This window comes from Monodon monoceros, unplaced genomic scaffold (genome assembly GCF_005190385.1).
Source record: "Monodon monoceros isolate NGI ecotype Baffin Bay Population unplaced genomic scaffold, NGI_Narwhal_1 Super_Scaffold_16, whole genome shotgun sequence".
In the NCBI taxonomy this organism is placed as follows: domain Eukaryota; kingdom Metazoa; phylum Chordata; class Mammalia; order Artiodactyla; family Monodontidae; genus Monodon; species Monodon monoceros.
This window is the reverse complement of record NW_021703772.1, coordinates 22,495,198-22,520,544: the sequence shown is the minus strand read 5'-3', so window position 1 is coordinate 22,520,544 and position 25,347 is coordinate 22,495,198. Positions and strand designations below refer to the sequence as shown.

Here is a 25,347-nt window from a genome sequence, read left to right as displayed (position 1 = left end):
CAGGCTCTATTTCTCCTGCTCCTGGTACTAACTGCATGTGTGACTTCAGGCAAGATCATTTAACCTCTCTGGACCCTGGTTTCTCATCTATAAAATAAGGGAGTCAGACCTAATTACCTCTAAGGTATCTGTCACCTCTTAAAATGATTCCTAACACTATAAATCTTAACATCTGAAATATGTCATTCATATTTTACATACTTTATGAAATCAATATGAATTTATCAGTTATTTAACTAAGAGAGACAGTGAAATTTCTCACCTGAAAAATCAGTGTCATGTAGCAAATTTCGAAGCTTACTACAAAGCTGGATCATGCTGTCCAATTGTCTATTTATCTTCACATCTTGTATCCAGGCTGGGGTGTAACACACTGGACATGCGGTTCCAATGCAGTCACTTACACAATTACTTAAAAAGGATCAAAAAATATATAGATATCAATATATTCAGCAGGATCTGAATTGAAAAAAATGAAGTTTGAACTGAAGTAAATGAAGCAGAGGCTGTTCTAATAAACAATGGTCAATTATAAAATATTAGTTAAAACAGTGTTTTTGAAAGAGTATGACACTGACACACAAACACACACACACCATATCTAAATCTAAAGTTGCTTATGTAATTTGCTACGTAGAGACTACACTTGGCCAGACAATAGTCTGCATAATTTTTCCCTGCAAATAAATCTATAGTTTCTAAAGAGGGAGAGTACAGAGGGAGATATAAAAAAATATTTAGTACCTAATGCACGTAAGCCATGCATCTCAACCTTTCCTACCCTAAAGCTAACACTGTGCTTCATGGAGATACCTAAAATTACTGCAAAGAAATGGGGAAAGGTGTTTTTTCTTTTATTTTTGTACAAGTGTCTAAAGGCTTTAGTTTTTGAGAAAAGATGTCTGGTTCTTTCAGGTACTTTTATAACCTGTAAACTCAATTAAATTACCTCGGGTTATATGTCCAAGAGTTACAGTCTCATAGTTATAAAGGTTTTTCCTAACTTTGGGGGTTACAAACCCTTTGTGACTCTGACGAAGATGTGCACAAGCGTTTGTTCACAATCCCCCCTGAAGCCTATCTGTGAATCCTGAAATAAGAAAGCTCTAAATCCACACCTCCCTTAGCTTCACCAGATGGGCTCTAGCAGGACTGGGTAATATAATAGTCGTAAAAGCCACATCTCCTCCAAACACTACATCCCTTTTCATGTAACCCTCTCGTTTGTAGGGCCAGAGGATTCTTACAATGGAGCCCCCTTCAAAATATGTAACCTGTCTTCTACTCAGCAAAATAAAGAAATCTGCAAAAATGTAAAAGCAGTGCCACTTTTCTATTTTTTCTTTAGTTTGCAAAATAGTTATTTCTCCTTAAAAAGTGTTATTTATGTTATTATGTAATGGGTTTTTTATTGTTATTTTTAAATGAATTAGTGTTTTTTAAATGTCTCAGTTTTATATGGGAAATACACACACAAGTAAACAAAATCTCTTTGCGGTCATCAATTTTCAAGAGTGTAAAGTGGTCTGAGACCAAAAAGTTTGGGTCCCCCTGCCACATGACTTCAAGACTTCTTTTTTTTTTTAAGACTTACGTCTTAAAGAGAGTTCATGGACTACTTTTATTAGGGATTGGCATGAAAGTATTCTGAAGCTAGCAGAACGTGTCAATAAGATAAAAATCTGTGTTCCCTCCAACCTCCCCTTGACTCCAATGCTTCAGTTGCACTGCGACATATCAAAACCATCTTTTAAAACTGCATGGCAGGAGTTCCCTGGTGGCCTAGTGGTTAGGGTTATGGGCTTTCACTGCCATGGCCTGGGTTCAATCCCTGGTTGGGGAACTGAGATCCCGCAAGCCGCACAGCGCAGCCCAAAAAGAAAGAAAAAGAATAAAAACAAAACTTCATGGCATTTACAGCACTGCTCAGCAGCTTTACGTATCTCCAAATCTGCAAAGAATGCAAACAGCTACCCTAATTCTTGGCATCATATAATAAAAATGAACCAAACTACACTGAATCAATTCTTTCCTCTGTTCATATACAGATGACCATTTTCTCTTTTAAGATGTTCTCATGCCTCCCTTAATCTTTCATTGGCCATTTTAAGTCACAGACCCCTTTAGAATCCAATTAAATGTATGGAACACACACACATACACAAGCTTTACATACAATTTCATTACATACAATTTCAAGTTTGTTATGCTCCAGATTCGTCACTAATCTATTATATACAGTGAGTACAACCCCTGAAACAAATCTGCTTGCTTCAGAGTGGAGACAGGGAGCGGCCAAAATTTTATACAGGAATAATGGGAGGGCTCTTGGAGGAGGTAATATCTGAGCTGAAATGGAACTGATGAAAAGCTAGCCTCACAAAAATCTGGCAGAAGTACATTCTAGATGGAAGAAATAGTAAATGCAAAAGTCCTGGGGCAGGAGTGAGTCTGATGTGTTTAATACACTAAAAGGAGAAGGTGGCTGAACAGTGTGAGCCAGAGGGATGTGCGGTCCGAGAGGCAGGCAAGGACTGGGCCCTGCACAGGGTCTCGTGGGCCTCAGTGCAGAGTTTGGATTTCATTCTAATTGTAATAGGAAGTCACTGAAGGACTTTAAGAGCCGTAATGATACGAACGTGATTTACATTTTCAAAATATCTCCTGTGAGATCACCCACAAGAACGTAGAAAATGGGGAAGCGAACCAGCTATGAACTAGTCTGAGGAGAAATAATTTGATGGTGGCTTGGACCAAAGTATAAACAGTAGTAAATATAGAGAAAAGTGGGAAAGTTCAAGATTTAGGGCACATTTTGAGGTGAAACTGACAGAAATTAATGACGTGGGATAAGGAAGAAAAATAGCAACCAGGTATGACTACTGGTTTTCGCTTTGAGCAACTTTGATACCATTTATTCCAGTGGCACCAGTTACTGCTATGAAGGTTACCGAGGCAGGAACAGGGTAAAGGGGAGGACGATCAACAGATCTGCTCTGAACATATCAAGTCTGAAATCCCATTTCGTCATCCAGATGGAGACGTCAGGTAGGCAATAGATACTATTTCCTACCCCATCCTCCTGCTGGATATGCCCTATGTAACAGACCTGTTTCTAGAAACAAAATTGGGACCCCAAGCATAGGTGCCCTCCACACACCCCCAGCCCACTGAAGTCACACAGTAAATTACTGTCACATGTGCTTAAACTTCATATTGCAGTCTGCGCATGCCGGATAATCACAGTCATAACTTGAAATAATTAAAAGATTGATTCAAAGGAGGATATATTAACCCTGTCTCAGACAATTAAACGATGACATCCACTCCTTTAATTGATTCCTCCTGAGTAAGAAATAAGATGAAATGAAAACCTAATATACTAACCTCTCAGCCAGGGCTTTAATGGATATAATTTTATAATAACTGTTATGGCTTAAATTGTGTCCCACCAAAAGATGCTGAAGTCTTAAACCCAAGGACCTGTGAATGTGATCTTATTTGGAAATAGGGTCTTTGTAAATGATCAAGTTAAGATGAGACCATCAGGGTGAGTACCTTAATCCGATATAATTGGTATTTTATAAAAAGAGGAAATTTGGACACAAAGACAAACACGCACACAAGGGAGACTGCCAGGTGGACATGAAGGCTAAGATGAGAGTGATGTGTCTATATAAACCAAGGAAACAATGCCAGAATCCAAAGATTCTCCACCAGAAGGTAGGAGAGAGGCATGGCACAGATTTTCCCTCATCACCCTCATAAGGAACCAACCTACCTGACACTTCGCTGTCACACTTCTAGCCTCCAAAACAGTGAGACAATAATTTCTATTGCTCTAAGCCACCCAGTTTTTGGTACTTTGTTATGGCAGCCCTAGGAAAGTAATCCAGTAACGATAAGAACTAAAGTTTCACAATTTGAAAAGTCTGGATTCAAAACTAACTGGAAAAATAAGAGAGGCATATTTGAATTATACAACAGATATTAATTTTTCCCCAAAACTTAGCAAAGCCACTTACTAAGCTTTGTAACTGTCAACAAGTCATCCTCTTTGAGCTTTTAGTTTCTGATTTGTAAATTAAGACAGCTGAAAGGACCAAAATGAGATAATGTACAGAAAGTCACTTTGCAATCTATGAGAGTTACACAACATAAGGTAATACTAGTATCAACATGATTGCATGACTATTACCTAGTAAAAAACATAGTTACACTAAATTTGTGTGTATGTGTGTATAGCTATCATAAACCATAATTACTTACCTACAGAAGATGTGCTCACATCCTCCTAAACACACAGGGTCCCTCAGAATATTAGTGCTGTTTGAAGAAAGAAAAATAATCAAGACTTAGGTCGTTGTTAGATAAACATTTTTTACTCAACATTTCACAAGTCCAAGGCCCAACACTACCATATTTCTTTCTCAAAACAGAAGATATTAAGGATGTATTTATTCATTTGAAAGGTTGTTACTCCCTGATTAAATATTGTCTCATCACACACCTGCTGAATTCAAATAGCAACTACCAAACTCAGTACAAATTATAACACTTTTTATAATGCATATACTGTGAAATCATAGAAAGAAGCAACTTTGTTCAGTATCTCTGAACCTCTTACAGGCAAAACCAACCACTGGCTGCTTCTTTCAACTAATGATTCAAAGTGTAGACCATAAATCTCAAAATCAGACCCACAAGCAGAATGACTATGTAGTGTATTGTCCAAATGAGAACACTTCTGAGAGCAAAGGGGAGTGATAACTAGATAGAACAGCAGGACTGCCACAGAAAAATAGGACATCTGGTCACTTTGACCATAAGAATTTATGGTCTCCCATTAAAAAAAAAAAAATTTGGTTTCCGGTGGTTGTCAAGTACCCACCAATTTTCTACAGATGTCTTATCAAAAATGCAGCCATTCTTTCATTTTACAGGAAGTTGTTTGTTTTCTTTAAAGCAACTGCAAATGGGAATCATTAGGCTGGCTGTCTGCAGACAATTAAGTATTCCCAACGTTTCCATCAAAAAACACCTGCTAAGTTTGATAATCCTAAGAAGGTAATGCTACTTAACTAATAAACACATATCAAGTCATTATATTCAGAGGGCGTAATGAGGCACGAGCAAACAGGAGAAGTAAAGCTTTTAAAGAACGAACATCTTTTGTGCTTGGTTTATTATACTAACCCTAGGACCTGTAGGTATTTACACCATTATTATCCAATTACCTCTGTACACATACCATATATCAATAAAAACAGTTTTCCACACTTCTTGAAAGATCAAAAGTATCACACTGCACATTTTAATAGATATGAACATTAAAGTGAAATTGAGCTTTCAGAAAGAGTGCTAAAAACAGAGCACACCCACAATGTTATACTCAAGATATCGAAAATGGGGCTCACTGACATTATAAAACCCATCACTTTTTAAAAACCCAGAATATCTGATTTTTCTATCACACTACATAGAACACGGTGATAAAAATATGACTTGTGACGTGCCAGCCACTTCTGTGATTCTGGCAGTTCAGATGATCCTTACTACAATGCGCATGCTGGTCCTATAATTTCTGTTCATTACTTGACCTACCAAACCTAACCCCTGATCTCGAATCAAGTGTGCTGAATTCTACTTCATTACGAGCTCTGCCTCTAAGATCCCAAAAGTGGTGTGATCTCACTTCCTCCTATCATAATATCCCCCTTCTCTTTTATCCCATCACCCTGACCAAACCTTCATATTCAGGTTGCTTTCCACATGGAAAGACTTCCTTCCATTCAGTATTAGCTCCTTGGATTCCCTACCAGCCCAGGCCACAGAGCTAACTTGTTCTGGGCCATCTTCAACACCACCCTAATTCTACTAACCTCTTAGACACTCAAGGATGCCAATCTATTGATACAATGCTAGACAGGCTCCCCAGTCCACTCCCGTGCCTGCTCTCAGGCTCTGAATAACCATTACAAAAAGACAGGAAGATATACAAACTTGTCTCTATAAACTCATTTGGTAGTTTCCTCACCTTTGTATCTCTACCAAAGTGATGTAGTAGACGTTCTGTGGGTAAACAAATGAATAGACAGCTATACAAAACAATCCCCAGGCTCTAAATCCCATTAACCTTACTGAAGGCAAGCAGTGTGAGCTTTTCACCACCAAACTCATTCCTACCTCTCCACCCATAATCTTACCCCTCCCTCCAGGCTCAGAGGAAAAGAACTCCTTCAGTCATTCTTCCTTCGTAAAATGTGCTGCTCTATTGTCCTTAGATCCCTTAACTTCTCTGCTTTCTAACAGTCTATTCTCATCACTACAGTCACCTTTCATCTTCCATCTGTATCTAAACATGCAAAGGTAATCTCTCCTGCAAACTAAAACAAACAAAAAACCCTTTAGACCAGCAGTCCCCAACCTTTTTGGCATCAGGGACTGGTTTCATGGAAGACAATTTTTCCATGGACGGGGGGCGGGGTGGGCACGGCAGGACAGAATCAGGCAGCAATGCCAGGGATGGTTCAGGTGGTAATGCAGGCGATGGGGAGCGAGGCAGATGAAGACTTGCTCCTGCTGTGTGGCCTGGCTCCTAACAGGCCACGGACCGGGGCTTGGGGACCCCAGCGTTATACCGTGCCCCCCACTGCACCGTCTGCCCCAGCTCCTCCCTTTCTTGCAGATGTAAGTTCTGGTAAGTCCTCTGTAGGTGCTCTGTACCAGCTAACTCCATCTCCTTTCCTTCCTAGCTTTAATTCCCACCACTCTGCTCAAACTGCTCACCAAAGCATCTTTTGGTCCTCTTTCTCCCTGACCCTCTGTGAAATAACATCGACCTCACGTTCTTTCCTAAAACCTTCCCTTCCACTGAGTTTTAATTTCCTTAAAGCACATTTATGTACTGATTTCAGCTCGTCCTTAGCTGCTTCTTTTCCCATCTCTCCATGTAGGTTTACCCCCAGGATGCAGTCCACAGCCTTCTGGCTTTCTCTGCCAATACCTGACTCAGTGCCTTGATTCTATTTCTAAACTTAAATTTCCATCCTAAGATGACTCTGTACCCCTTGATCTATAGTTCTTACCCTTCACCCTAGCAACGAGACGCTACAGTGCAAGCAGCAATGAATCTAGTACTACAAATAATTGATCAACTGTACTAATTATTCTAATTAGTGACCTAGAAAATACTTTTTATTGCTGTTAATAGATGAGAAAAGACACTGGGAGAGTGAATGAAAAGTATGTGCACACATGTGCTGGGAAAACGAGCAGAGAGAGGAGTGTTATAGCCAAAGCTGGGAGACGGTAGTGCCAAGTTCAAAAGAATTTTAATGGAAGAGCTCAAAGAATAGATACACTGCACAGAGGGTGGCACGAATCTTTGTCAAAGAGAGACTTTCTGAAAATGTCTAGAGCTTAGCTGAGAAGACACTCTGGAATAAAAGAATTCTTATTACAACCAGACAGTATCTATCAAAATTTTAAATGTACCAAACTTTAACTCAACTATCCTACTGCAAGGAATTTATTCTTCAGATAATCTCAGATGCTTGAAAAATTGAAATCTCAAAACACTAAAGATATCTATCTAAACAAAATACCAAAAGCTTCCAGGAAATAAGAAATAATAAAATGTCAGATACATATGTGTGTGTGTGTGTGTGTGTGTATAAATATATATATATATATTTTTTTTTAAAGGATTCAGAATAGCGTAAGACATCTCACGGGTGACAAGGAAAAAACATTTGGCCTTCACAGTAATGAATGAAAATTATTTTGTACTTTGAATTCTATATCCAGTCATCTTCCATAGTAGAAAGTTGACCAACACATTTAACACCAAAATGCAGAGGCTCCCCAAGCCAATTAAACAATTGGCTTTATTTTTCTTGAGAATAAATAAAATTGTTAACAAGTCAGGGATATGGATAATGACATGAAAGCATCTTATTTTGTATAGTTATTCTGTATGCCATATTAAAGTAAATCATATGGGAAAAACAGTAACTCATGTCTAATTGTTCAGTGTCAATAAATACTGAATAAATCAATGAGTCAAATATCCCCAAAATCAAAGGGGTAATAGAATTCTATCTATTAATGACTATTTATAATAGAATCTACTATTAGGCGACAGATAAGCCACAGAGAATATCATGTATACCCAGCTCAAACAGTTTAGGTTATTTTGTCTTCTATATTCCCTTTCCTCCAAAGCAAAACAGTATCTAAGTAATTGCTGATATTCCTGTCCTTAAAGCATCACTTCCTCCACCCTATGTTCAAATACTGAGTTTCCAGGCTCAGACATAGGCATTCACCTTTATACCCTCTTCCCAGCCCACTTCCAGAAGTATGCCTTCAATTGCCACATATACGTAGGTAACTTTCAAATTTGCCCTCCACCCTGAAAACTGTCCTCTGGGCCCCAGACCTGCATAACAGTAACTTCACTTGTAATTCCATCTCCTCTGCTATGGAGGACAGTACTAAAGGGTGCTCAATGTGTCTGTCTGGTAAGTCTCCCTGGCAGTCCCAAGCCCTATATAACACCAGGCATGTGTAGTCTGTAACAGGACTGTGCATGTCGTGGTTCTAGCTCTAAATCCCAGGGGGAAAGACCTGCACCTTCTACATCTCCCCTGAAACTTTAGTCACTGTTTACTACCAGGAACCTGTGGAGGATTCTTGGCAATTCAAATGTATTAACCAGGTCCTCTGGTATTTCCACCAGCAATGTGATCCTAACTTAACCTAAATTTTCATGTCTTAATTTAACAAACACTAAGAAACTATGTGTCCAGCACTGTGGCTGCAAATGTGAACCTGTCTTTATGAAATGTGCAGTATAACTGAAGGAGACAGGTGTCAATCAAAGAATAAAAATACCACAAAAGTAAATAAATCCCATAATTTGGAGGGACATATGATACGTGAACACTAATGATTTGTGCCCTTTTCTATGTGTATGTCAAACTTCACTAAAAAGTTTTGTTTTTTTTGCGGTACGTGGGCCTCTCACTGCCGTGGCCCCTTCCGTTGCGGAGCACAGGCTCCGGATGCGCAGGCTCAGCGGCCATGGCTCACCGGCCCAGCCGCTCCGCAGCACGTGGGATCTTCCCGGACCGGGGCACGAACCCGTGTCCCCTGCATCGGCAGGCGGACTCTCAACCACTGAGCCACCAGGGAAGCCCTAAAAAGTTTTAAACAATATTTTGCATCCAAAAGACACTAATAATTCCAGAGTCTGTGAATTGGACAGAGCCTGAAAAATCAATTCATCCATTTTCCTCATTTTACATATGAGGACACCGGGGTCCCAGGAAAGTTACACAAATTGCTCTCCTCAGGTAGTAACTATGTGAAACAATGTTAAGCTTCTAATCCCTAGGATCTGACCTTGTCTTTAACACTGCCCACCTGACTCACTCCCCCTCTATTCTACATACTTTTTAGCATATTTTTATTTGCTATAATCCTCTACCCGGCTCACCTATAAAAATCTCTCCAAGCCCCAATTCAAAAGTCCAGGAATCTTTCCTCCACTGATCCCACCCAAGTACTCTTCTCTGCATCCCCTTGGCCTTCATCCTAATTTACCCTGAACTGTGTGTACACTTCATCCCTTAAAACTAAGGATAGCGCCTTAAGGGTGGAAAGCCTCACTGCATCACCACTTACCCAATTTACAGTGCCTCACGGATTGTTTCCTAACAATGAAGGGAGTAATCATCCCATCAAAGGATGAATGGCCTATAAGAATGCCTCTCAACATTCCAAACTAATGAAGAAAGACAAAGGCTAATGCTGGAGGCAGGGAATCTACCCTTTATTTTACAAGCATTCATATAGCACTTAGAACATAACACACACTGCTCTGAGTACCTTACAAATTAACTCATTTAATTCCCCTAACAAACTTAAAAAGTAGAAACTACTACTAACTCATCGGCAGATCAAGAAAAGGAAGCATACAAAGATGAAATAATTTGTCCAAAATCACTGAGCCAGGATTTGAAGCCAGGGTCCAAAATCCATTCTCTTAACCACTAAGCTATGCAGCCTCAAAATATGAGAAAACAATCTCAATCACCTTTACTAAAACGACAAGAGATAATTTAGAAAAATAAAATCACCTATCTTAAAAATCACAAGACTGTTTTTTGACTTTTTACTAAAAGTTGATTAAAAAATCACTAGAGGGCTTCCCTGGTGGCGCAGTGGTTGAGAGTCCACCTGCCGATGCAGGGGACACGTGTTCGTGCCCCGGTCCGGGAAGATCTCACAGGCCGCGGAGCGGCTGGGCCCGTGAGCCATGGCCGTTGGGCCTGCGTGTCCAGAGCCTGTGCTCCACAACAGGAGAGGCCACAACAGTGAGAGGCCCACGTACCGCAAAAAAAAAGAAAAGAAAAAAATCACTAGAACAACAAGGTCCTATAGTATAGCACAGAGAATATTCAATATCCTGTAATAAACCATAATGGAAAACAATATAAGAAAATGTACATATATGTATAACTGAATCACTTTGCTGTACACCAGAAGCTAACACAACATTGTAAATCAACTACAATTTTAAAAGTCACTAGAGGACTTCCCTGGTGGTGCAGTGGTTAAGAATCCGCCTGCCAATGCAGGGGACACGGGTCTGACCCCTGGTCCGGAAGATTCCACATGCCGCGGAGCAACTAAGCCCGTGCGCCACAACTGCTGAGCCTGCGCGCCTAGAGCCCATGCTCTGCAACAAAAGAGGCCACTGCAATGAGAAGCCCGTGCGCCACAACGAAGAGTAGCCCCCGCTCACCACAACTAGAGAAGGCCCACGCGCAGCAAGGAGGACCCAATGCAGCCAAAAATAAATAAATAAATAAAATGAAAATAATAATAATAATAAAAAATAAATAAAAGTCACCAGAACTCCGAATTAAAATTGTGGTAGATGCTAAACCCCAGCCCCCACCAAAAAACAGATCAAGAGGTATCTAGTTATTTAAATTCCCAAAACTGTCATAAGACACCTGGGCTTTTTCATTACAGCTCCCATTTCCTGCTTCCTTTAGGAACCCATTATTCTCATGCTTCCTGTCTCATTTTCCCAAATCTTTAAATAGCTCCTATCTGGTTGTGAGGCTTGGACCTAACACATATGTCACATCTGGCCTCTTGAACAATTTCATCAGCTTCACCTTGGAGTCATATTTATGTTAAAGGTCAAGAAAAGATGCCCTGTAATGTAGCCAATCCACCCTCACTCACAAGTAATGCTTGCCGCAAAAAAGATCCAATATGCTACACAGGACAGGTGACAGCTGGGAGCACGAGATGGATGACAGCTGCAAACTGAATGTGAGGGTAATTGGGGTAATCACTAGCCCACTGGGTAAAACTTTGAAGCTCTGTAAAAAGGACAGACACACTGACACACAATTTCAAATAATATGACACTGTTTTGAATGATGGGTAGCAAAAGCAAGAAGCAGGCCATCCTGAGTTGCTCCTTTGGAGTAATGATATCTCAGGCAGCTACTAGGCAAAGCACAGGAGGGAAGAATGGGTTGGTTTTTTCCTATGCTTTACTCACTACAGACAGTGCCAAACGTGCAGTGACAGGGAGAGGAACACTAATCATTTCTAAACACTAAACCCCATGTGACATTAAATTTTACACCAAAAAGGATTTTTAACCTTGATGTTTTACCTGTTAAAACAGTTTTGCAAACTACTGTCTATGCACCAAATCAAGCCAGTAGCCTGTTTTTGTACAGTCCTTGAGGTAAGAATTATTTTTTTATGTTTTTAAGGGTTGTAAAAAAAAAAACAAGAACAGACACTGTTTGTGACAGCAAAGCCTAAAATATATACTATATGACCCTTAACAGAGAAAGTTTGCAGAGCCCTATGTTAAAATATGCACCAAAAGAAACAGCTGAGATTTAGTTAATCCATCAGGGGTTTGTATATTAATTTTTTTTTTTTTTTTAATCACTGGAGGGGATTTCCTGGCAGGCCAGTAGTTAGGACTCCTCGCATTCACTGCCAAGGGCCCGGATTCAATCCCGGGTTGGAGGACTAAGATCCCACAAGCCGCATGGCGAGCTGCGGACCAAAAAAAAAAATGTTTTTTCATGAATAAACAAATCACTGGAGTTCAGTATCATTAACCATCCACGACAGGTTGTATTAAAAGTCTGGGCCTAGTTACTGATGTCTACTTTCAGTCTTTTGGCTCCTACTGTCTGCTCATTTCAGTTAGAAACTGGAAAAATACTGGTATGGGATAAAAGTGAAACTGGCTTTATTAGATTTCAGGACAACCTATAGATTATTCCTCTTCTATTCCTCTTTTGTCTCCCCCAAACCATTCAGCAAGCAGACTGTATTTTTGTATTTTCATAAAACACCAGCTGTTAATCACTTATTCTATAACAATCACCACATTCACCACTTTACATGTATAATTTCATTTAGTTTCTTCCCTCCCATAGAATGTTAGCTTCATAAGCGTTGGGGTTTCTGTCTGCTTTGCTTACTAATGAATCTCCAATGCCTAGAGTAGTCTGGCACTTGGTAGGTGTTCAATAATATATTTTTTTATTATTAATGAATCCTCACAGGAGGATGAGCTGAGCACCATCGTCACTCAGATAAGGAAACTGAGGCACAGAGATGTTGAATGACTAGGGCCATTCAGCAGTATCAAAGCTGGAACCTGACCCCAGCAGTCTGACTCTACGGTCTAAGTGAGGCATCACGCTGCTGCCCTAGTGCCTTCCATACAGAAATGTGCCATCTGAATGTCTAACTTTCGTTGACTTATGAAGGTGTGACTACAATTGCTTATAGCAACCAGCAGAGCCAGTTTTAAATTTTTTAATCTCTGATGGATGACCCTTGTGCTATGGGAAAACACACACAACATCAGAATGTCTTCATGTACAAAAGTGCCACTTTTCTAAGAAGGGTAATGATGTCATTTTGTCACAAGGTTTAAAGATTTTGTAAAACAAAATATAAGTGCGAAACTCTGACAGTTACGTCCTTTCCATTTTTAAAGAAAGAGTTGCTATGTTACTTATGCTTTATGTACAACAAAGTTCTGCAAGTTGGACATCGGGGGGGGGGGAATCAAAACAAAGTCCCCAAAAAGAAGTAGGGTAGAACAGCTACAAGCAGAGAGAAAAGCTGCCAGAGTGATACGGATGCAGAAATACTGAGCTGTGCACACAGCAGGCGCTCAATAAACGCTTTTGGAAGAAATGAAATGTGAGATAAGCCCTTCTTGGGTTTTATAAACCTTCTTTATTTCTATACTAGGAGGAGCTACAGGAAAAGGAGAAGCAAGGAGTACCAGTCAAGAAGGTGATGTCTTCAGATGGAATGAAAACTTTGAACTTAAAGGATTCCCATGGTGTAACAGCATGAAGGAAAATAAGCAAAAATAATAAACAGCATCTCTTAAGAGCTGGAACCCCAAGCCATACAGTCTTTGATCAAACCAAGGAAATGTGATATTGAAAGAGAAATTGGCGATGTCCATCACCCCGCCATCTTCAATCTACCCCTCAAAAAAGTCCCCCAAACTCTCCTCCCTCCCCAAACAAGGCTGCGACGGAGAAAAGGTCAACGGGGCCAGCTCAGCAAACGGTGACAGCTGCTTCAAATTTAGTGGGCCTCTTCAAACCTAACAGCCCTCGTCCTAAGGTTCTGGTATTACCCTGGTCACAAGAATCACGGGCCCGGTGAACAGTGCAGATGCCTCAGCGCTACAGATTCAAACTCTGGAGGCGGGAACAGGGATCCGCATCTTTAGCCACGCCTCTAGGCTCTCAGGCCCGCTTAAGTTCGAAAACTACCATCTTAGTTGGGTTTGGTGCAAGAAAGGCTAGAAGGCTGCCCAGAAAGGGTTGAATGGGGGCCCGGAGTGGGGATAAATAACACCAGATCCCTGGTACTAACCCTGCTCGGCGGCCCAACTGCTGGGGGGAGGTGGGGAGACGGGAATGAACGGAGGAAACCGGAGGTTTGAAAAGACGCCTGCCCCCCGCCGAGGCCCTCCCGGCAGCCCCCTCGAGGGTCGGTCTTTACCAACGCGAGCAGCGCAGCAGCTTCTCCAGCCGGTAGAGCGCGGCGCGGCTGTGGGCCCATGCGCCGCGACCAGCCGGCTCCATGGCGGGCGCAGGATGAAGCTCGTTCCCGGAGCGGACCCTCGGCTGCCTGTTCCCCCGCATCGCCCCGCCCTCGCGGAGAAGCCTCCTGGGAAAGCGGGAGGCTGGGCGAACTCGGGCAACCACCCAGACAGCGCAAGCCTGCGACCCGACAGCCGGCCCCCCGCCCCAGCTGTTCCCACTTCTGTGCCGGCGGGACGCCTAGGGCACCAGGCGCGCGGGGTGGGCGGGGCATGGCCAAAACGCGCCAAAAGTCCCGGCGCACGGGACGGGGAGCGGGGCCTCGGCGAGGGGCGGGGCCTCGGCGAGGGGCGGGGCCTCGGTAGGACACCCGCTGTCGTTGGGAAAGGGGGCGGGGCCACAGGCTGCCCTGAGGCGTAAAGGTAAGAAAGTGAGCAAGTCCTTGCTTTCCCAGAGTGAGGATTCTAGGGACCCTTAGCCGAATTTAATCAATAGAAAGTCACAAACCGAGAAACTTTTTAGTTGAGCATGGTCTGTGCTGTTTCGACTACTGCTGAGCTTGGAAACGCTTTGCTTGTAACATTGACACTCTTTTAATTCCTAAGAAGGTAACTTTCTTTTCTCTCCCCACCCCCACCCCCGGCTTTTCATTGATGGCCATATATACAGATACACCTACTACGCACCCCTTCACCCTCCCCATCCAGTCCGCTGCCAAACCCTTGCATTTTTTCCCCCTTACTCTCAAATCTTCCCACTTCTGTCTTCACAACAGGCCCAGTTGTATCATTTTCACCTGGAGTGTTCCCATAGCCTTCTAGCTGATAACCTGGTATCCACCCAAGTCCCGCTCAGTCTTTAAGCTACACGGTAGCCATCTAAAACATTTCCAAATAAACACGTGGTTAGTAGACGCAGAACGAGTAAAACTAAATAAGGTCTTATAGGGTGTTTTACCTGACCTATGATAGCACATGAAATTAACCAAATATATATAAATATATATATTTAACCTCACAGGTAGCCAAGAAGTTAATCCTTGATTTTTTTAAGCCATTGCTTACCCTTTGCACAGAAATCAAACTCTAGAGAACTTAAAATGTTAAATGAACTTGGAGAGATGCTATGGTGTATAATGGAGTTAGTTGGAGACCTCAGGAGCAAGGAAGTCCTACTTCTAATCCCACTTCCTCCACTGAATAATTGTGTGATTTAAGTCAAGCCTTAAGTTCTCTGAGCATTTGTTTCCTTATCTGCAAAACGGGGATAATAGTATTTATCCTGTAGATTTCTGGGATTACAGTAAATGTAAAAGCACTCAAATTTACTTACAGTAAATGTAATTACTCAAAACTAATGTGAAGATGATCAGTACTGTGAATGCTTTACTTACCACAGAATGACATTGAATATTTTTATCAGATGCTTTTTTTTATTAGGGCATAATTTAACTGTGATCAGAGTAAATGAAAATTTCACATTTTTGTCAAATGCTTTGAGGACCAAACATTTGTTACTGGCCTGTTCCTACAGTGCTATTAAATGAATTATGATGCAGGTGCAATGACTTCTTTCTCCTATTAGTTTCCTCTTCCTTCTACCACTGCTCCATTACCTCTCCCCAAACTCACAAAATTCTTGGCAGCTGTTTCATGGTGGCCATAGTACACTGGTCAAGAGAATAAGCAAGCTTACTCTTCCATCTGCCGCTTCCCCTTCCATTTGCTTCCTCCCAGCCCTGCAGTGCTACAGCTCAGGTGACTGATGCTTAGCTTTTAGTGGAGATGGGATATGTGGGGTTTTATTTTCTGCTTTTATTTATTTTGTGTGTGCGTGTGTGGTACGCGGGCCTCTCACTGTTGTGGCCTCTCCCGTTGTGGAGCACAGGCTCCGGACGCGCAGGCTCAGCGGCCATGGCTCACGGGCCCAGCCGCTCCGCGGCATGTGGGATCTTCCCGGACCGGGGCACGAACCCGTGTCCCCTGCATCGGCAGGCGGACTCTCAACCACTGTGCCACAAGGGAAGCCCAGGATATGTGTTTTTGAACCAACTCTTCCTCTCAGGCCTGGATCCTGAATTTCAAGAGCCAATTCTTTCTCCCATGTCCATTATGTGTGCAAGTGAAAGATGGGTGACCTACCCAGGGTGAGGTACACCAACAGTGTGTGAAATCCTGAAATTCTGTTCCCAGAAAAAACTTCCCCAGGCAAATGCAGTCCAGCTATAGGGTCCTGGTAAAGCCTTAGCTTAGGGCATTAACAGTATCCCCTCTCCACTTTAAAAAGGGATAAATGGTATCTTATTTCCCTTTCCGTTTCCCTGCGAGGACCCCCTGAGTCCATCAAGTTTAGGTTTGTTGCTCCATTTCACTCCTAGTCTATCCTCCTCTCCTTCCAGTTAAGCAGTATTCCCCAGAACCTTAGAACCTTCAACCTTCCAAAATTATTCATCCTACCCCAGTGTAACTCTCCAGTCCCAGGGGGGCTTCTGAGGCATACAAATTGGCTTGCTTTAGCCCATTTACCCATTCTCTTTCCATGCCCTGCCCACATCACTCTGATTACCATCTGTAATTCTACTGTACTCCAAAGGCATCTCCAGCCTGGATCTCTTTCCCAATCTTCAGGCTCAATATAACAGTTCGTTGAAAACAGTCTAAATGCTAATTTTTTTATTCTGTTGTGTTGTGAAGTATTTTACAAGTAGTAAATCTTACTCATATTCACTTGGATAAACATATATAACAAGTAAAATGGGACAAGCGTAACACCCAGACTCTCAGCCCGTGGAATGTGAAGCTATCTCACAAATTCAGCACGTACACTAATTCTTCTCTGGCTTTGAATTATGGTGTCATGCAGTGAAATCGACCACCTCAATTCTTTTGAGTGCACTCTCTGACAGATATAAATTTTGTTTGCAAGGACCTCTATGAAACCTAGAGTTACCCCCAGAAAATGCAGTTTGAAAACAATTGAATGTGGTAATTGATGGAGTGGAACAAACCTCCACAGCATCTAGGAGTGTGGTGTCTGCTCTCTGCATTTGACTGAGCTAGACTTCCTACGTGAAAATGCCATTAACCTAAGTTAAAGTCATAAGCTCTGTGCCATTTTTTCTGGAATCCAATGTGGCATAATGATTAAGTGCCATAGAGCTCTGGAGTCCAGCAGAACTGGGTTATAAACTGACCCCTGCCATTTCCTAGAATTGAGCCCATGGGTCCGTTGTTTAACCTATCTTGGAACTTAGTTTCATCTTTTGTAAATGTCAGATTAATGTATATCAATCTCTCACAGGGTTGCTGTGAGAAAGGAATTACAAACTATGAAACTGTTCTAAACCAGGAATGCAGCACAACCAATTCAAATCCCTTCACAATGGACTGTCCTGAACTTTAATACATATGTTGAAGCTTAAGTCACAGCGCACAACACATTTTCCCATCTTTAGAACTGGTTTTAGCATTGTTGAGTTGCACTAAGCCAGTTATGCTTGCTTTAAAATTCTCTTACAAAAGAGTACATCTTCTGAGCTAGAGGGAGCCGCTCAATTCCACGACTATGGAACAGAGATACTTGCCGTAGCAATTCCTTTGCAAATATGGTGCAGTAACTCTGAAAGGAAGCTTGAATTTTGCTTAATGACCATAATCTCTCTTAGTATCATCGCAAATGAAGTTATCTACTGAATTCCTAACACCATCCTTGGCATGGTGTTAGGACCCGTTAACGAAAATCCTTATAGTTTTGTTCAGTTAACTTAGAGATCTGTTGTTTATTTTGTTCTTCCTTTAAGAGCAAGGAAACCTCAACAATTAAAAACAGTAATTTTGCCCTATGTACTACAGACAGCTTATATGAAGCAAACAAAACAGTATGGCCAAAACTAATCAGTACCTACCACCCACAGACACCATATGATCAATGTGGACCCCTACTTGGGCAGTACAGTTGTACATACATGTATTGATCAAGTTAGTGGTTACAGTCTCTCTGAGTTGCACATATAGACACAGTCTCAATGTCATGCAGGCCTTGGCATTTACTGAAAAATTACCTAAGTCACTAGAAGCATCTAGATATTTTGAAATGGTTTTTGAAAGGATGTTAACCCCATTCTTGTGGGCACCTGCCAAATTTCTGTTACAGAATCAAAAGTATGTAGTCTAAGGACATAGATATATTATTATGTCCCTTCAGCAATGGTTTTAAAGGTTTTGGTGTCTTCTGTATTTCCTGATCATTTATCAAATTCAGTCTGACACAGATATTTCACTCGTCATTGTTTTTGGTTCAACAGACTTCAGAGTTCAGCTCATTCCACTGCCTTTTATTGCTTGCTGTTTTTAAGGAGAGATCTCAGTAGAAACCCCCTTTTTCTGTACAGTGTAATTACTGAAGCACATAAAGTGGTTATAGCAGGAATTTATCACTTTCAGGTGGAAATACTCACAGCCAAATAAAAGATAGAGTAGGAATGCCAGAAGCAATTTATAACAGGCTCACTGACATTTTGTGTTGAGAAGCTCTACCACTGAATAAGTATTAAGTCATAAATCTCTGTAAACGTGATTAAAGCCAGCAAGTTATTCTTTGACGGGACACCATAATGAAAGAATGTTGTGATGCAAAGCAGGAAGATTCTGTTGACAAAAATCACCAAAAACAGCTGTCTGTAAAATTTACAAACTGCTTGTTTTAAATTCTGTTGAATTCCAGCAGCTGTTTGTTTGCACATAAAATGTTCATTTAGGAAATGAGCATTGACCCTAGTTTGGGTTCCATTGTGCTTCAAAATTTTGTAATCAGTGCAATCAAAATTCATACAATAATTTAAATTTCTTTCCAAGGACATGTAAGAGGTAACCAGTATATTTAAGTATGCCCTGGACACATTATACATTCGATAAATAGGGAAATGAGTGAATGACTGTATACCATTGTTCCCGAAAGCAATGGCCAGTTACCAAGTGCATTTCAGCTTTATTTTTTTTTCCATTCACATATACTGTCTTGGAAATTATGCCTTGTTCATATTAGATTCATTTTGCTAGTATTGATAATAACCCTTAATAGGCCTTTAGAAATACATTTTGGAGTTTAGAACATTGAATTAATATTTAGTTACTGTTGTAAAGTCACTCTCTGTGACAGAAAGTTTATTAAATCTCTCCTCAGTATTTTTGCATTGCCTTCATTTAGTTGCTTTTCTCGCTATCTCAAGAGATAGCTTATATATTTTTTCATCTGTGAAGTAGGGATAATAGAAAATACCTCATGGCTGTTGAATGAATAAAATAAGCTAATAACCTTAGCAAAGTCCTTGACACAGAGTAAGTTCTTAATAAATTCTGTCACTTATTACTCTATAAAAACTCTAGGTTCAAGAATAATAAAATGGGGCTTCCCTGGTGGTGCAGTGGTTAAGAATCTGCTTGCCAATGCAGGGGACACGGGTTCGAGCCCTGGTCCAGGAAGATCCCACATGCCGCGGAGCAACTCAGCCTGTGTGCCACAACTACTGAGCCTGTGCTCTAGAGCCTGCGAGCCGCAACTACTGAGCCCATGAGCCACAACTACTGAAGCCCGCACGCCTAGAGCCCGTGCTCCACAACAAGAGAAGCCACCGCAGTGAGAAGCCTGCACACTGCAACGAAGAGTAGCCCCCACTCACCACAACTAGAGAAAGCCCACGTGCAGCAATGAAGACCCAACACAGCCAAAAATAAATAAATAAAATAAATTAAAAAAAAAAGAATAATAAAATGATAAGAAATTTATTCTTAGATAATAAGAACAATATCCTCTTGGATAGTCAGGTAGATTGCAATCCAGTATATTTCAACTTTTAAAAATATCTGTTCCCCCCAGCCTCAAAATAATATATATATATATATATATATATATATATAAATTGCATGTATATATATATGCAATTTTTAGGTGTTAATTGGGAGATTGGGAAGTTACCTCAACGAATAAACCTTATCTTAAAGATAACTATAACAATACTTTGCATTGTTAAGCCAGACATACATAATGATAGTCTTTCCTTTACATGAATTAATCAAATCATTGAGAATAATATACAGTCATTCCTCAGAATGGGACAGGGGTCAGGGGGGTAGGGAGGGGGTGTTGGTTCCATGACCTATCACGATACCAAAATCCAAGGTTGCTCAAGTCCCATGTAAGCCCTCTGTATCCGGGGTTCCATATCCAAGGGTTAAACCAACCTTAGATCATGTATTAAGTTTGGGATCCATGGTTGGTTGAATCCGTGGATGCTGAAACTACAGATATGGAGGGGCTACTGTGTTTATTGAAAAAAGTCCACAGATAAGTGGACCTGTGAAGTTCAAACCCCTGTTGTTCATGGGTCAACTGTATCCGTTGGTTTTAAACTTCCACAAAGAGTCTATATAATTTAGACTTACCATATAATCCTATCAATCACCTGGAGGTAAAGAGGTCATTATCTATCCAATTGACAGAAGGGGAAAAGGGGCTTCAGGTTGTTTAGTAATCATCCCAAGGACACACAGGTTATAAGCGGCAGAGTAGGGAAAATCGATTCAGGTCTGCCGGACTTCAAAGCCCAGGTTTTAAGCACCTGCATAACCTAGTTTTAATTAACTTCCAAGGACTTTAAGTCCAAGTCAGTTTAAATATGAGGGTGTGTGCTGATTTTCAGCACAATTATGCATTGTACGATTATAGAAGAAGTTTAACTTATAGTCTTTCCCCTCAGAGAATTTACTGTCTACAGACAAGATTAATATAAGAAACAATACAAATAATATGATATTAGACAGGTTATAATTAAGTGTTCAATTATGTGGTGCACATGTAAGTATCACAAAAGGTCAGGGAAGAGAATGCTTAAAATTGCTTACAGGGTCCTGTTGGTCCAGTGGTTAGGACTCAGCGCTTTCACTGCTGTGGCCCAGGTTTGATCCCTTGTCGTCAGGGAACTAAGACTCTGCAAGCCTTGTGGCCCAGCCAAAAAAAAAAAAAATTGCTTACAGAAGACTGGGGAGGACTGCCCTGGTGGCACAGTGGTTAAGAATCCACCTGCCAATGCAGGGGACACAGCTTTGAGCCCTGGTACGGGAAGATCCCACATGCCGTGAAGCAACTAAGCCTGCGTGCCACAACTACTGAGCCTGCGCTCTAGAGCCCATGAGCCACAACTACTGAGCCTGCGTGCTTCAACTACTGAAGCCCACATGCCTAGAGCCTGTGCTCCGCAACAAGACAAGCCACCACAATGAGAAGCCTGCGCACCGCAATGAAGAGTAGCCCCGGCTCGCCGCAACTAGAGAAAGTCTGCGTGCAGCAACAAAGACCCAACAGATCCTAAAATAAATAAACTTATTTAAAAAAAAAAAGAAGACTGGGGTGATCGTGGATATCTTTGTGGAAGAAGTGAAAGCAGAAGTTAAGTCTTATAGATAGAGAGGTTTAAAGTGGTAGAAGGATGGAGGAAGATTATTTCAAATGGGCAAAATGTTATAAACACAGACACAAATGATGCGGGAACATCGGCACCAGTTTGCCTAGAGCAAAGACATTGAACTGAAGCGTAGGTCACAAATGGTCAGATAACAGCAATTTCATCTGGCTCAACCTAATGCATATTAGATAGTAGTGATTACATATAGTACATAGCTGAATGCAATAAGGAACTTCTGGAATTTGGGGAGGAATTAGTGAAAAGTCACCTTCTTGAGAGGGAAGCTAGCAGGAATCAACAAATAATGGTTGAGATTATTATTTGCTCATTCATGCATTGTAAGAGAGATTTGGAAATAGGTTGCTTAGAGATTCAAAGAAAAGCCCCAATCCAATCAAAGCAAATAGAGTAAAATTAAAGGACTGAATTTTTTTTTTAACTTGCCCTTTCAGGGCAACTTGAGCCTGAGAATAAAAATTGTCACATTATTAATAATAACAATCTACATTTATATAGTTTTGGCATCTACCAGTGATGTGTGCTAGCTGGTTTATACAGGCTCGTAAGAGCCAACCTTATATTTGTAGGAATTTTACTAGCTTATTTGTTAAACATAGCCATTATTAAAAAACATATTGTGTAAACTTAGAATTAAATGATTTCTTAAAACAAAAGTAATAAATATTTAAAACTCATCACTTCCTAAATGTTTTACTAATTTTTTTTTTAATCTAACCTCTTAATGTGAATTACATTTTTAAAAAATGTCTATGATGGACATGCCATGGTATATAATGGTATGTCCTTGCACATTTCTTGCCAACTCCACATTCAGTAACATCACCTTGGTAGCTTGAAATCCATGTTAATAATACAGATTAATATGTCATATCTATAGCTCTTGTATTGTGAATAGGTACAAAAAATTAATGATTTATTTTTCCAGTATTCAAAACTGACTGAGCAAACAACTCACTCACATCACTGACAACAAGTTTCACTTTTATCTTACTCATGAATTGAACACAAATATCAGTGAACGTGTGTGGGAATTACTCTCAGAAAGCCAGTTGTTCAACATTTACCCGTACACCAGAGCATCTTCCTGCTGTGTTGGATCTGGTGTCTCCCCCGCACCACCCCCGCCCCCCGCCCAGTGGAAGTCTTCAGGCTATATTTCACGTTTACTCACAAACACAGTGCTATTGGCTACAGTATTGGTATCTAGATTTTCCCTCTTCCTAGACTTTGATTCTGAGCCCTGCAGTGACTTCTGCTGCCTCGGCTCAGAAACCTGATATGCTCTGAGATGGTGAGATTCTTACTCCTTTGGACTCCACAAGCCCTCCAGCTCAAAATTGTCTCTAGCTGCTGCCTTTGGAAGGTACTCTGGGTCAACACTGCTTTATTAGAATAGGGAGATTTCCTTTTCCCCCATCTTGTACCTACTCTGTACTAATTATGTTACCTAGTGCCTTCAGTATCTCCCAAAAAGAATGTATGAAGTTGACGCTTCTGGTTTTGCTGTGCTTTTATGTTCACATCACATGCCTGTGAGGGGCTGGACTGGAGGAACACTTCCTACCCTATTTTACCTTCTCTGTGTGTTTCTGGTGGGTATCACTAGCTAATACATTATATATTTAACTTATATTGATCTAATTTAGTATCTGTGTTTCCTCATGGAATGTAAGCTCCAGGAAAGCAGGGATTTTTGTCTGCTCATTGTTATAACCCCAGCACACAGAACCGCACCAGGAGCTTAGTAGGTATTTACATGAATGAGTGAGTGAATGAATGAGGACAAAGCGACAGATATGCTGTAGTCAGAATCAGCTTGGCCCTTTGATGCTGGGGGCATTATTTCTGGACCAAACTTGCTCTACTTTCTCTTCAATTAAGATAAGTTTGTTGTTGTTGTTGTTTTCTCTAGACATTCCTAAATCATTTGTGCCCTCCAAGTTCTCTAAAGATGATTAAATCCTCCTTGGTGGGTGTTGCTTAGATTCCGCTCCCCACACCATTCCCTAGTCATACATGAAGCCAGAAGTGGAACGTTATAATGTAATCTAACTGAATGAAGAGAAATAAAACCTATGAGTGTGTTAAATCAGAATGTTAAAAAAAATGCATTTTCTTAATGGTTCAGATTGGAATTTCTTTTGTGAGATGGTTTGGGAAAATTCTTGATAAGGTTCTTGGCTAAGAGGGATATTAGCAAAAGCCAAAGCAGCAACAGGCAGTGTTTAAACTACTTTCCATGGACAAGAGAAATTAGGTTTGGGGCTTGGGAAGGAGGAAGGGAAAGAGAGGGAGAGGGACAGAAGGAGGAAGCAACAAGATTGTCACGAGATGGGAACTGCAACTAGAAAAGGCAGCCAGTGAAGGGTCCCAGGAGTTGCGTGACTGAGAACCTTAAGAACAAGTCCTAAGTTATGGAACTCTTTTAGCTGGATATAGGATTACTGTGGAAACAAACCGGAAATCTATGGATTTATGGGGCCTGGCTCCCTGGAAAATGCTATGGATGTTTTCTGTGTACACTGAGTGTAGAGGTGATAATATTTCATGTCTGAACAGGTAGGTCTCTTGTGCAAGTGAACTGGCTGAACACATTATTACTTACAGATCAGAATCAGAACACATCATCATGTGGCCAAAAAAAAAGGTAGGAGCTGGCTGGCAATCCAGGACCTTGAAATGATGAGGAAAGTATGAAATTGTTAGCAAAGACGGTGAGAGCTCAGATTTGCACCAGTCTGGTTTGAAATCTAATCTTTTGTTTTATCTCAGTAGGGCTGGGTAAGAAGCTTCTGGTTTTTGTTTTTTTTTTTAAATATCAGATACTTCCTGCCCCCAAGGGGAAATGGTTTGCTACCAGAACAAGATGGACAAAGGTCGTGGTGCTGGAAGATGTTTCAGGCTTTTATCTTCTCACTCTCAAAACTGTCCAAACAGCCCAGCAAATGAAGGCTTATCCTGCCAGAGGCAAGAAACGACAGTCCGTGTGGGTAAAATATATTACCTGAAATTTTTTCTGATCATATTATCTTCTCAATAGAGTTCTATTTTCACACTCAGTGACTTGATGTCAAAGATTTTCACATCTCTCTGGCTTATTACTTTAGGTGAATGTGGATGCTGTGATAGCAGTAAATATCAAAACCCAGAAAGAACAGGAAAAGGAAAAAGACCCTTTGTTTTCCAGCTCTTTTTAATGGTTAAGGGTATTTAAAACTAAAACGAGAAATATACTTTAAAAGTATACATATTTTTAAGAGAATTCATGAGCATCTCTTGGGGGAGGAGCAGGCAGGAAAAAGCAGGAGAGGTGGGATAACAACTAATGAATAAGCAAAACAAAAACAAAGACAGGACATTGTTCTTGAAACTATAAGATACACGGTCAAGCCCTGGCCCTGTCATTTGCTAATTTTTTTACCTAAGCCATTTAATGCATTCTTCCAATTATCTCATGCATCAGATGGTTCTTGAGTGCTTACATACCAGTCACTATCTTAGGTGTTGGAAGCCCAACCTGACCCCCTCATCACAGAGTTTACAATCTCTGCTTCCCTTTTATTAACTCTACAATGGGAAAAATAATAATTGCCTTCTCATAGTGTTTCTGTGTCCATCAAATGAGAATACCTTACGTAAAAGCAGTTTGTAAACTATACACGTGAATGATTATCATTATATTTCTCTTTATCCAAACTCAAAATAAGAGGTACTCAGCCAACCCTATATTTG

At 40.8% G+C, this 25,347-nt stretch overlaps 1 protein-coding gene across 1 annotated transcript in view; it reads right to left on the bottom strand.

Annotated features, from left to right (window-relative positions):
* Window positions 1-14,370, bottom strand: part of BARD1 (BRCA1 associated RING domain 1) — a 72,503-nt gene extending 58,133 nt beyond the window's left edge. The window contains exons 1-3 of the mRNA XM_029226131.1: window positions 14,095-14,370; window positions 4,270-4,326; window positions 263-411 (exon numbers count right to left, since the gene is read on the bottom strand). Of these exons, the coding sequence (XP_029081964.1) occupies window positions 263-411; window positions 4,270-4,326; window positions 14,095-14,237 (349 nt within the window). The 5' untranslated portion in view covers window positions 14,238-14,370. The remainder of the gene's footprint in view (window positions 1-262; window positions 412-4,269; window positions 4,327-14,094) is intronic.
* Window positions 14,371-25,347: the final 10,977 nt, after the last annotated feature.